This window comes from Mixophyes fleayi, chromosome 8 (genome assembly GCF_038048845.1).
Source record: "Mixophyes fleayi isolate aMixFle1 chromosome 8, aMixFle1.hap1, whole genome shotgun sequence".
Taxonomy (NCBI): Eukaryota; Metazoa; Chordata; class Amphibia; order Anura; family Limnodynastidae; genus Mixophyes; species Mixophyes fleayi.
The window spans coordinates 49,000,635-49,014,152 of record NC_134409.1 but is presented as its reverse complement, the minus strand read 5'-3'; the positions used below and the strand labels follow the sequence as shown (position 1 = coordinate 49,014,152).

The following is a 13,518-nucleotide window of genomic DNA, read 5'->3' as shown; positions in this document are numbered from 1 at the left end:
ATTAGCTCCTAATAGTTTTAATGATAACTTTGACTTTAATGACTTTCTAAAAGACTGTAAAATGTGTATTATATATTTGTTTATAAATGTTGTACTTTTGTTTCCTTGTAAGAATTTCATGTATGTAATTTATCCATTCAATTCTACAACATTTAAAGTGGTACTCCATCAGTAGCCATGTCTTGTGGATTTCTATTTTCTTTCATTTTGCATTATTATTGTGTTGAGAATTCCCTATGCACTTCGGAGTTATTGAGGACTTGGCACAGAGTTTCCTGCCCGCTCTCACTTATCTTATCTTCCCTGTCTGCATGGATGGCGTCTCCACTACCAGTTCCTGGGAGCAGAAGCATCATGGTGGTGGGTGGCAACGTAATGTACCTGTGGCTAGAGATGGAAAGGAGGGCCTGGTGCTGGCTGTGCTTTACATATGAAATATACCCAGTGGATTTGTGAGTTGTAGTCCCCAAAGTTGCCAAATTTTATTGATTTAAATAAGTTTTATTTAAGTTCAAAAATAGCATTTCATATAACTTTTATATGATATCTATTGCGTTTAATGTGTTGGTGGGTGTTTTTACATAATTGATTCTAAAGAGTCTGCAACTGAAAGGCTGTTTTTTTAATCACAAAATACACAAATAATGTATTTATAATAATAATAATAATAATAATAATAATAATAATAATAATATATATTATATACAAATATCGTACTTACACTTACCTAAATAAAAGTTAATATCATTTCCCTCTCTATCTGTTCTCACTCTTCTCCCTACTCTCTCTTCTCTCCCGGGCTGAGAAGTCAAGATGATGCAGAGTTTGATCACAAAGAGTTTGTGGTGATGAACGACTAGGTGAAGTAAGGCACGGATAGGTGGATGCGACTGATGCCACCAATCATAGAAACTTTTGGGGGCGGGATTCGGAGAGAAACATACATGGAGAGACAGACAGGGAGATATTCATACACATACAAAGTTGGAGACAGAGTGACATCCGCACAAAGGTGGATAAAGATAGCAACAGACATACACAAATGAGAGAGAGATGCACACAAAAGTGGGAGACAGAAGCACATGGGTGGGAAATAGAGACACATATGGGGAGGGAGATAAAGACATACAAATTAGGAGGGGGATAGAGGCACAAATGGTTGACAGGTAGAGAGAGGCATATAGCAAATTGGAAGAGTAACAAAAAGTAATTGGAGCTGGAGACATGTGGCAAAGAGACACAGACACAAACCAAGGTTAGACGGACAAAGACAGAGGGAGAGAAAGAGTCAGGGGTGAGCTGGGGAGGAAAGGGTCAAGACAGATGGAACCACTTGTGGAAGACGAGTGATGTATATTCTGCGGTCCAATAGAAGGGAAGTTGAGGTGAGACTGAGCCGCGAGTGTGCACAGCAAAAGTTTGTGCCTGTGCAAACTGTATGGCTGTGCTTTGCCAAGTACTGAAATGGCAGCAGCCAGGCCTGCCCTTGACTTTTTCCTGCCCTTCAAGCGTTCATTATACATCATGCCATAATTTGTGCCATCTTGTGGGCTTAATTCTACTCAGGAGGATGTGGCTGGTCACAGCTCTACATGTTATGCTAAAATACTGATACCTGCAATTTGATAATCTTGTGTAGCAGTGAAAACCAAATCGATCTTGATAGGAAAAGATAACAAAAGTTTGCAGAACAAATGGGAAACAGGGAAACTCTGACATGAGGCAAAACGAAAAACCTAGACCCTTCGTTGTTACCTGAAAAGAAAGTGGTTTGAATGAAAACCTGCAAAACTTCTAGTCTCTCCCTATAAAAAGAAAAATTCTAAATGCTAGAGCAGAGTCTTCATGAAGCAGAGTGGAGGTGTCCTCTATACAGCCAGAATGATTCAGCTTAGCTACAAGATTCTCTTCGTTGGAGGAGAGTAAGGAAACAGTCAACAACTTTAATTGTAACCTCATGGAAGCTGTTACTGAACAATCATTGGCGTTATAAGATGTTTGCCCAACCTGTCCATCCTGACTTAGAATTGTCTATTAATTGAACGTCGGGCTGAGTTTGGGGAGGATGGCTATTTATCAAATGTGAATACTAATTATTTAATGTAGGGACAATATAGGGGGAAATGGGTCTAATTATTAAATGTGAATGTTATTACTTTATTGTTCGGACTCTTTGGGGAGATATATGTGTATTTATTAAATGTGAATGCATTTTAATTTAATAATGGGCTATGTTAGAGGGAGGGGCTCTATTTATTAACAATAAATACTAATTGTTTTATGTCAGGGCTGTTTCGGGGGAATAGGTGTATCTATTTTATGTGAATACTATACAATTTAAGAGCAGTGCATGTTGGGGTGAACAGCATCTACTTATTAATTATGAATTCTATAAATTTAATGTTGTGATTGGTTGCTCAAAATAAGTCTATTTATAAAACCTGAATTATTTTTATTTTATGCTGGGTTAGTTACAAGGTGGGAGGCCTAATTATTAAATGTGGGTGCTATTGATTTAACAACAAGGCTGGCTGGGTGATGGGAGCTCTGGAGGATTCACTCATTGCTAGACTTTCATATATCATGTACCTTTCCTTTTTTCCAAATAGGGACCCAACATTTCATGATCCAGACAAGCAGCAACTGAGCTTAAGAAGCAAGCAGTAGCAGGTAGTGAAAACTGCAAGAACATGTAAGAGAGCAGGACAGTCTGCCAACTGTCCTAATTCTGGTGGGCCAGTTCCGATTTTGGATGACTGTCCCACCCTTGACTACAAGGATAGTTAAGAGGTATGTCCTGCTACAAACTGTACTGCTCATGAAGGGGGAGCTGTTGGGTTCATGCAACATTGCCCTGTCTATTTTAAGTGAATGGGAGGGATTGACCTGTGAAAAGATTTTAAACTGAGTGATGTGGGGGTGCCAAAGTCATTTTCGGAGGGGAGTGAACATTTCTACACATTTTTTTCTCACCCACATTCAGGTTACTCCAGAATGAATTATCTGTTTGCTATCCACACACACCTTCATCTTTTCATAGAGACTAGTATTGGCTAAACCCCTTTGTCAGACCGCTCTGCTATCTTCAAATCCCTGTCAGTGGACCGCCATAGCCCCCAAAAGTGGCTTCTGGTGATTGAACGAATTGTTGCTGCAACAACACACATTTCAAAACGCAAATTGACTAAAACATGGGAGGCTGATTTGCAGACTTCACTGACCAAAAACCAATGACCAAAGCATTCCAGACTACCCATAACAGTTTTAACAGTGTCTCAGTTTTGGAAACTCAATTTTAGGACTTTGCCCAATTGTACCATTGTCATAATCAATAATGCAATTTGTTCCATAGGGTTTCAGGCCTGTGCTGGAGGTGTGATTCAATGTTGGGTACCCCAAAGCTGGAGATGTGGTTCAGCTTTGGACATCGCATTTCACATTTGCTGAGCTTGTCCTAATTGCACCTTACTGGCAAAGTGTTAAAAAAAATTCTGATGACTTAATATGGGGTCCGGAGTTTTGGATGCCTATTTCGTGGTATAAAAAAATCCCTCCTGAAACATATTAACAACAATGCTACAGAAGTATTGCCCGAAAACCTATTACTCCATCTCTAATGGTTCTCCAGACCGGACTTTTATATGAAGATGTCACAATGTCAGCAGTGAATCACTATGAAGAGTTTGTAAGCTTATGGGGAGGGTGGTTTGAGTGTAAAGATTCTAGCAGCTTTAAGACCCACTCCGATCCACCAGATGTACAGGCCTAGTTTAGACCAGAGGGGAAAAAGAGATTCTGATCCCTCCATAGGTGGCATTTGGAGGGTGTAGATGATTTTATGTACCCCAGCTGTTCAGCTCTGCACTCCCTGATATTCCTTTCTTCCTCACTCCTCACCTAGTTTACTCTCCTTCATTTCCCTGATGTTGTTATTCCCCCCCACAAAACTGTCTCTCCATATTTCATCTGTGGACTTTGGCTTAATCCTATGTTTTCTTTTTGCCCATTCTAGATTCCTTGATTATTATGTTTTGAATTAACGTCTCATTCTGATATGGCAATTCTGCTGCAATGTCCATTTGCTCACTACAGAGAGATTATACAAAAAAAATAATACTTCTGAGTGGAGCTCAGTTTTAAGGGTTAGAAAACTGAGTCATCCAATGTAGGGCTTCCACCTTTCCAGAGTATAAGTACAAATCTAGTGTAAAGAGTATAAAACAAGTGCCCCCAGAAGACTCAACTATAAATTCCCCAGTTTAACTAGGTCATGCATCTTATGGCTGTGTTATTTTCTTTAGCCAAGTGCCATTAGAAGATAAACTGTGTTGATGTTCTGCAAGTAAATATCCCTTCAAAACCAGCTAGACTGATCCATATATTGTTTATTACATTATAATGCTTTGTCTGAGTTTTTGATAGAGGGAACAAATGGAGCTACAATATGAGAAACTGTTATAATTGTGAGGAAATCAGTGGCTCATTTACTTCAACACAGTAAATAATTTAGAAAAATTCCCAAACAATCTAAAACAGAACATAGAGATTAACTGCTGTCAACAAAACATGATATATGATGCACTGCCAGGCAATCTTAGCAGGAAACATTTGCTGAGGAAGAAATTAATCAAAAAACCACTTCCAAAACCGTGAGATGTTTAATTTAAAATTTTCCTTACTTACAAAACATACAATGTGTGAACCAAACGTATCAGGTTTAAAACAAAATAGCTTATAAAAACATTTTAGTAATGTTCAATCTGTCAGGTATTTGGCAGCTGCCAAAATACTAGCTTATATACATAGCTAATATATATAGCTTATACACGTTGCAGATGGCACTGATGTTCTGCAGACTTTACATATACATATACATATACATAAAAGATTGCTTCAAAACACACAGGGTAGTCATTAAGGAAAATAAGGCAACAAAACGGAATAAATGTTCTCTGGGGCAAACCATATTGCACTGCAAGGGGTGCAAATTAGTTTCTTATTTTGCCCATAAGTTAAATACTGGCTGTTTTTTTTATCTAGCACACAAATACTTGCAAGCTTTATTTTTACACTGAAATTTAATGTTGATCTGGGACATACCCTGCCCTAACTATATATCTGTCCCCACATTTTAAATTTACATCCCCCTCCAATACTACATGGTTTTGACTAGGTGCAAAGTTACTCCTTTTTTAGGCTTTAGTCTCCTTAATGACTCAGGCACACAGATTAGATTCCAGGGAGTGCATTGTGATAAAATTCCTCGATTAATATCTTGACAAAATTGGCCATAGTGGCTAAATAGGCAGTTGTCTAAAGAGTCAGTATTCAAGGGGCAGCATAAAATGGCATCTTGTCTATTTTTACATACCTTTATTTACTTCCTTTGGCTTAAATGGTAATTAGTTCTAGGTGAATAGTAGGTGGTTATGAGCAGATTAGCATATACATGTGAGCAAACAATTCTAAATTTAAGCCAATTATATTTATAGCTGTATGGCAATACAAACAGTAAGTAAAGTCCTACGCTAAATATAAAGCACATGTCTGCTGACAAATGCTCACAATCAGTGAAGACAGAGATAGCGCAACTACTAATCAAACCTAGGTGCTCATCTGGGGTCCCCTAAAACACTGAATAAATTACAAATACACTGCACCTGAGGGGGAGAGGTGCTCCTGAAGGAAGGGTGGGAGGCACCCAGGGCACTTCTGCTGGCTCTGAGTGCCGGGGTCCTACTGCGAGTATACAGTATACCAGTGGATTCCAAACTTTTTCAGTTCAAGGCACCTTTAGGGTCTCCAAAAAATTTTTAAGGCACCCCTAAGCCAATATAATTACCAAGTAGTCCACCGCCTTGCTTACCACTGGCCTTGGCCGAGCCACCCCTGTGAGATCTACAAGGCACCCCAGGGAGCCTAGGCGCACAGTTTGGTAACCACTGCAGTATACATTTTACAACTTGAGAATGTTGTGATTTTATATTACTGAGTTTTGTATATTATTTATATAATATATACTGTAACAATGAATGGCTGCACAGTATATACAAGAAACTCAACAATAAATAGTATATGGGATCATGTAGCAACTACAGTAAATCATAAGGCTATTATAGGTCATCAAGGACTAACATGGCCATATAAAGTCATAAGTCCACTGGCCAGGTGCTATTCACCAGTTCCCGATCTTTGAGGTATCCATAATCATCATCATCATCATCATCATCATCCTTTACAGTAAGAGGCACTTTATTCCTTATAAAACTAAAGTGATGGCTTCAAAACGTTATTTAAAAGATTTTATACATATATTAGTATTACTTGTGTATTATATTTCACATACGTTAATATGCACAGTAAACAAGTAGTCATGTCAGTTTGAATAGATTTGGAGAGGTTGTGACTCATCATTTTATAAACCATTGTTCTACTGTTTGTAACTATATAATCCTAAACAATTAATCATCCTGAAATATGTACATAAATGTTCAATAATGGACTGTACTGGTAGTAAAAGCAATATTCTTCCCGTTACTGGGACATTCATTATTCAAAATTGAACTGTATTACTGCTATTTAAGGAGTGATTCTATTTAGTAATTAATCGTCAATTTTTCATAGAACAATGGCAGGTCACAAATCTCAGAATATTTTAAAATATGTGATTTGGTAAACCAGAATTATTTTGTTTTATTTAATGAAATGGTGTGCCAAATTGTGACACTGTAGCATTTCACAGGCCAGCTAATGAAAATATTGTTCAAACAAATTTTGTATGTGTTGTCCCTAGACTTTCCCAGAAATCTCCCTATATGCACCATCTAGGCATAATGGCTGAATCAGTACAAAATAACTAGCTATATTATTCCTTTGCTTTAACTGGGACAAAAAGCCCATTCTTTTTGTGTTTAATCCTTACAATTACTCAGTTCACTCATTTCAATGCCCAACAAAAGAACACAAGAGCTGAAGCTTTGCCTGAGGAGACAGACCATATTAAAATGTATCACACGTAACATGTCTCTACCACATATGAAACAAGCACATGAAAATTGTGAAACAATCAGAAACAATGTGCCTAAAGAATAGTAAATATAAATACAAGCAGCTTCAACACACTAAAATAATCCCAATCACACACATTATACACAACATAGAAAATCTAAGTGCAAACAGTGGATTTCACACGCTAAGCTCCATCCTGTTGAAGTCAAGATATTTTGTCTTCTTGATAACTGTATTATTCTGTTTTTGTACTTTCCCATTTTCAGGCAGGATATCTGAATAAGTATAGTTTAGCATCCAGGTTCTCCATATGTACCAGAAGGCAAAGCTGTGGGGAGCACAAGCTCATTTTTGATTCATTCACTGAAGAACTCTTATAACTCATGGCTTGCTAGATCTGGCCTCTCTTTGTGCTATAGCCTGTATTCCTGGTCCATTGTAATATACATGCACTGTTCCATAGCAGCACATGAAGATGTCCATTAAAACCGGCATGTGTAAAGTCAGACTTTGCTTCTCAAAGCTTTTACCAAGCTGTACGATCCTTGCCCCTTTGCTTGCTTGAGATGATAAATGACCACCCCAATGATGCCTGCCGCCACAAAAGCAATGGATGCAAAGATCACTGAGATGGGGTTAAATCTTGGGCTCTGTTGTCGTTCTGTGAAGAAGACATGGAGGGGGATGGTTAGAGAGGGATTGACAGGAGCAGGAGCATGGGAGAGGGTAATAGATTGCCTTTATAGGACACAACAGATGCCAGTTCTATAGACGGAATGTCAGATCACGTCCATAGTTATACATGGCATGAGGATCTGTGCAGGTGCCAGTACACAGACCCACTATAGGCAAATTGTACCTTAAATCTTACTCTCCACAGCATACAGTGGCAAATACAAAACACATAAACATATAAGTAATTAATTGCAAATTTGGAATTTGTTTAATTGTAATTATGCCAAAGTGAAGGTCTGCAACATGTTTTGACAGAGGCTTAGGTTAGCAGCTCAGCATAGCTCACAATACTTACCTTCTGTGGGACTGCCTAGGCAGCCTTGGTGCATCCAATTATAGTAGTATAGCTAAAGTGCTCCTGATTTAGCAAACCTCTATAACTGCTAAATAAGCCATGCTGGACTTTTCACAGCCACAAACAGAGAAAAACATAAACATCCCTTCTACAATATATTTATACTAAGAGCAGACAGACAATTTCTTTTTAGATACAGAAAAATGGACATTGTTTTATGAAAATGGTCAGTATTTAAAAACTAGGGACATTTAAAGGGATAAACCTGTCCAAAGACAACTTTTACCAATCTGTCACTGTCCCTGGAATGTAGAAACATTTTTCAACTATGAATTGTATTATATAACAAAGAGATTTAGTTCATTCTTCTGTATGGGGTTGACTGTTATAAGCTAATAAAGACTATTAAAATAAATGAATAAATATACCTCATTAAAACACTTAATGATTTGGCCTTTTACAGGACAACATGAGGGCACATTGTGAGGAAGTGTTAGAATACAAAAGGTATTCTACTGTGCTGACTTTCATGTGTACGCACCTACAGCATTTATACATTGTCCCATTCTCAGGGAGGATTGTGAGCCAATCTGAGTGTCCCATACATGCTAAGCTCAAAAGAGAAAACACTCGGCTAAGCACTACCTGTATCGCCATAGCTTTCCTCAATTTGAATTTGACCTAAGTATGCAGAGGCTGGCTGGGGAAGGGGGGGGGGGGGACTAGGCTCAGCAGCCTATTGCCTATTAGGAACATTTTAAAGGAAAAAAATGCAGGTCGCCAAGTGACCCAGCCCAAGGTATCCCCCTATGGGACTGGTCCTGGAGGCAGATGACCCCTTGGGCCCCCATTCCAGCCAGTCCCTCTTTCATTTTTATGTTTAATTAAATTGTTAATTCAAGAGACTTTATACAGCTGCTTTCTGAACAGATTCTCAGTCTGAGTTTCTAAAGCATGGTTTATGGTTTCCTGTGTGAGTTTTGCTGTTTCTAATTCAAATGAGCAAGAAAAGTATTGTATTATTAACACATTGACCAGATCCCCTGAATATGAGTTTTCAAATAACCTATTTATGTACTTCTCACCTGCTACAATGATACTGATGACCTCGGTTTCATTTCCGTCACTGCTAATTATATTGAGAGTGTATGTTCCAGTGTCATTGCGGGTGACATTGTGCAGTGTAAAGGTGCCATTACTGATGTGCAGCACTGTGCTATTCCTGGCACACACCTTCTGCAGAATGATGGTAGGAGATGGGATGCTGTGAGTCTCACAAGTGATAGTGACTGTATCACCTTCTTTGATGTTCTGTGATGGAGTCACAACCACTGTGGTGTTTCGATGTGGAACTGGAAGAAAATATTTGCGGTTATTCATATAGAAGACTAGAAACTATTTGAGTTCTTTTGTATTTGGCCATATGGCATTAAATTCATATTTTTGACACAGTGTTTGGTCTTCCTTCTATCATTAAAATATGTATTTAATGACTGTATGGTTAAAATACCAACCAATATATTGAAAGGGGCTTACTCACTTTGTACAGTTAACATGTTCTTTGCCACTTGCTGTCCCAAAATATTCATAGATTCACAAAGGTATGTTCCTTCGTGCTCCGTTCCTGCATAAGTAATATTGTATGATCCATCCCTCGATTCCAACTCAAACAGACCATGCTCTGTCCTGATCTTCAACCCCAATCTGGGGGTAGGAGAAGCTTCTGATGTGCACATTATCTGTACAGAGTCTCCCTCTCTCACCACCAGAGATGGTGTGATTGTTATATGTGTGTTCTTGGGTGCAACTATATAATGAGAAAACCAGTAAGAAAAGTTGGTTAATGCTGGCATCTGGGATGATCTCTGCTTTACAAATCCTCCAATTATTTATAGTAGGTAATTTACATAGGTACAGGTCAGCTTCAGCATATTTAATGTATTTTGTTACCATTTCTACCAAACACATGTATTTAGAGTATAATAGAGTGTTTGTGTAGGAAGAAAAATAAGCAACAAAAGACAGTAAAAAAACCTCAGATGAATAATATAACTAATATATGTCTTTATCTTATGCTGATCTTACCATGTACAGTCAGAATGGTCTTTGCTACTTGTTCTCCAACCACATTTGTGGATTCACAGATGTATGTCCCTATGTGTTCCACTCCAGCATGTGAAATATTGTACTGTCCACTCTCTGATTCCAACTCAATCATCCCATGATCTGTTTCCATCTTCAGGACCAGTCTGGGGGTAGGAGAAGCTTCTGATGTGCATGTTATCTGTACAGAGTCTCCCTCTCTCACCACCGGAGATGGTGTGATTGTTATATGTGTGTTCTTGGGTGGAACTGTTCAATGAGAAAACCAGTAAGAAAATTGTAACATTGTTCTCATGAAAAATCCCTGCTTTACAATTTCTCCAGGTATGTACAGTAGGGCCTTTACATAGGTGCAGTTCAGCTCATACATAGTTACTATACTTTGTTACCATATCAACCAAATTATTGTGATTAGGTCATTTGAGTTTTTATTTTTGCTACAGTTAGAGAGGAAGAAAAATAAGCACCAGAAGATCCAGCAAGAAACCCCCAGAAAAATAGTATAAAAATCTATGTTTATCATTTCTTTATTCTTATGCAGATCTTACCTTGTACAGTCAGAATGGTCTCTGCTACTTGTTGTCCAACCACATTTGTGGATTCACAGATGTATGTCCCTATGTGTTCCACTCCAGCATGTGAAATATTGTACTGTCCACTCTCTGATTCCAACTCAATCAGCCCATGATCTGTTTTCTTCTTCAACACTAGCCTGGGCGCAGGAGATGCTTCTGAAGAACATCTGATGTGTACGTTGTCTCCTTCTCTCACCACTAGAGATGGCATGGTGGTTATATGCGTGTTCTTGGGTGGAACTGTGGAGTAACATAAGTAATGTATTAACTAATTTGACCTTGTTTAAAATCTTACAGATGCCAATGTCTATGTCATTGCAGGGGTATGACAGGTAAGAGATGATGTCTCCAAATGGAGAAAAATGTGGTTATTTAACGTAGTGATGGTTGATAATAATTTGAAGAATACTTTAAGGCTTGAAACATTGCATGTGAAAATTAGACACATTTTGCTGCTTTGACAAATAATATTACACCATGAGACTGGTACAGATCATGATGACCATTTTATCCAAATTCTGCTCTACAAATTATACTCTTGGTCAGTTATTAGGGGCATGCAATTACTAAACCAGATCTTTTTTTTTCTGACAACAGTGCTTGCAAGGTCTAATATGCACAATAATGTTATCAGTTTAACTTCCAACAAAATAAAAATAGTGAAATAAAACGTTGTATAAGTAAATATTGAGAAGATTTTGCAATCAACCAATGCCATTTGTTATATGGGTCTCACCTTGTACAGTTAGCATGGCCTCTGTAGTTTGCTGTCCAACCACATTCGAGGATTCACATATAAATGTCCCAGCATCCTCCACTCTCGCTTGTGAAATTTTGTACTGTCCATTTTCTGATTCCAACTCAATCAGCCCATGATCTGATTTCATCTTCAACACCATCCTGGGGGCAGGAGAAGCTTCTGATGTGCATCTGATATGTACCTTGTCTCCTTCTTTCACAGCTGAAGATGGTATGATTGCTATATAGGTGTTTTTGGGTGGAACTGTTTAAAAGAGAGATTACATTTAGAAGAAAAATAATAAACGAACATTAAAGATTTTAAACTTAATTTAGGTGTCTGATTGAATTAGGATGTTTTAGCCATGGGGCCATGCAGCATTTGTCACTGACACACAGAGATATTCTTTCTTTTCCTCCCGTTATTCTGATGTGCAGTTAATTAGTTACACCAAACTATGACTTTGATGCTTTAAGGTGGTGTCAATGAGCTGTATTCAGGAAAATAACCAGGGAAAGAGCTCATCAGTATTTCAGAACATATATACTGCTGAGTTTCTTTTGGAAATCATCTCAGCTAAAAAAAAGCTCTGCTTTTTATTGGGAGTAAAAACTGCAGAGACACCTCTTGGGGGACACTGCCTTAAATTCAAGCTCCACTTCATAATTCATTTATGCAAACTGCTCCTTGTCATATGGAACATTGTCTTCTAAGATAGACTATTAGTCAGATGTAGAATACTCACATCGTAATCTGAGTTCCAGCTTGTCTTCTTGGCTCCCCAGGATATTACTGGCTTGGCACTGGTAAACCCCACTGGTCACATTTGTTAATGTTACTAATGGGCCTTCAGAAAGGAAAACACTCTCACCCGACAATAAAAGTTTATACAGGGAGATGCTGGGTTTAGGCATTCCCTTAGAAACACAGGACAGAGTGACTGTATCCCCCTCATTCACATCCATGGCAGAAGATGAAAGTGTAGTTTCCCTGGGAGGATCTGCAGAGAAAAAGAATGATTGTAATTGTTTGGCTTCAGAGATGTTTTGTACAGGCTTTATAGAAAATATTATAGTACACACATATTAAATGCACATATAATAGAAATAATGTATAAGAGAGTGCATGACAATTATGACTAAATAAAAGCATATGGAAACACATTACTAAAATAAAAAGGGTAAGAGAGATTAACATTACAAATTTTCTATAATTTTTTTTTATTAATTGTCCCTATAAATACTTTCAATAACAGGGTTGAAGAACAAGCTGGAGGGCCATGAAATTAAAAAGCTTATGCCAAACAGCTGATAGCGTATTTACTACCATTGGTTGTGACACACAGTCTGGAAACTGTTGGGAATTCCAGGCTGATGAGGGTAAAAGGTGATGGGATGGAGATGGTCAAATGACACAGACTCTAGAAACTATTCAGTGCGAAGCACCTGCATGTTTTCAGTCAATGCGGTTTGCCTCTTTAAGTACAGTGATCAGTTACCTTATTGAAGGGTGTAGCTCAACACCTTCAGCAACTTTAATTTTGGATTTTAGATGCAGTTTTTTCATAGTTATGTCCAATCAAATTATATAGCTGAATATAAAGAAATCAATATGCCCTTTATTATGTATTATTATAAATACTGCTATTTATAAAGAATGTTTACCCTTTAATCACAAAGATTTAGTAATGTGAGCTGCCAGTTTCACATGTACTGGACTTCACTGATCAGTATGTAAGAAAATCACACTTACATGTCACTGTGAGTGATTCTGATGCCTCAGTCAGCCCATACAGATTTTCAGCTGTGCACTTGTATACAGCAGTGTCTATGGGATCTGCTTCTTTTATAAAGAAATCCCCTTCTGTCTCTAGAAAAAGCTTATCCCCTTCTTCCAACACCTTCCACAACTTTACATGTGTGTCCATGTTAGCATTTGCAAAGCATGTAATTGTAACAGCTTGTCCAGCTATCACTGTGGCTCGTGGCTGGATGGTAATCCTAGGAATGTCTGGGAGACCTGTATAAATTAAAAGCAATTTACTGTAAATGCTTGATTTCTTA

The 13,518-nt window shown here is 38.0% G+C and overlaps 1 protein-coding gene across 1 annotated transcript in view; it reads right to left on the bottom strand.

The window, feature by feature from the left end:
* Nucleotides 1-4,639: 4,639 nt before the first annotated feature.
* VCAM1 (vascular cell adhesion molecule 1) overlaps nucleotides 4,640-13,518 on the bottom strand; it is a 47,915-nt gene continuing 39,036 nt past the window's right edge. Inside the window, 5 exon segments of the mRNA XM_075182544.1 lie at nucleotides 4,640-7,669; nucleotides 9,124-9,390; nucleotides 9,579-9,845; nucleotides 10,124-10,390; nucleotides 10,690-10,956. Coding sequence (XP_075038645.1) covers nucleotides 7,512-7,669; nucleotides 9,124-9,390; nucleotides 9,579-9,845; nucleotides 10,124-10,390; nucleotides 10,690-10,956 — 1,226 coding nt within the window. The 3' untranslated portion in view covers nucleotides 4,640-7,511.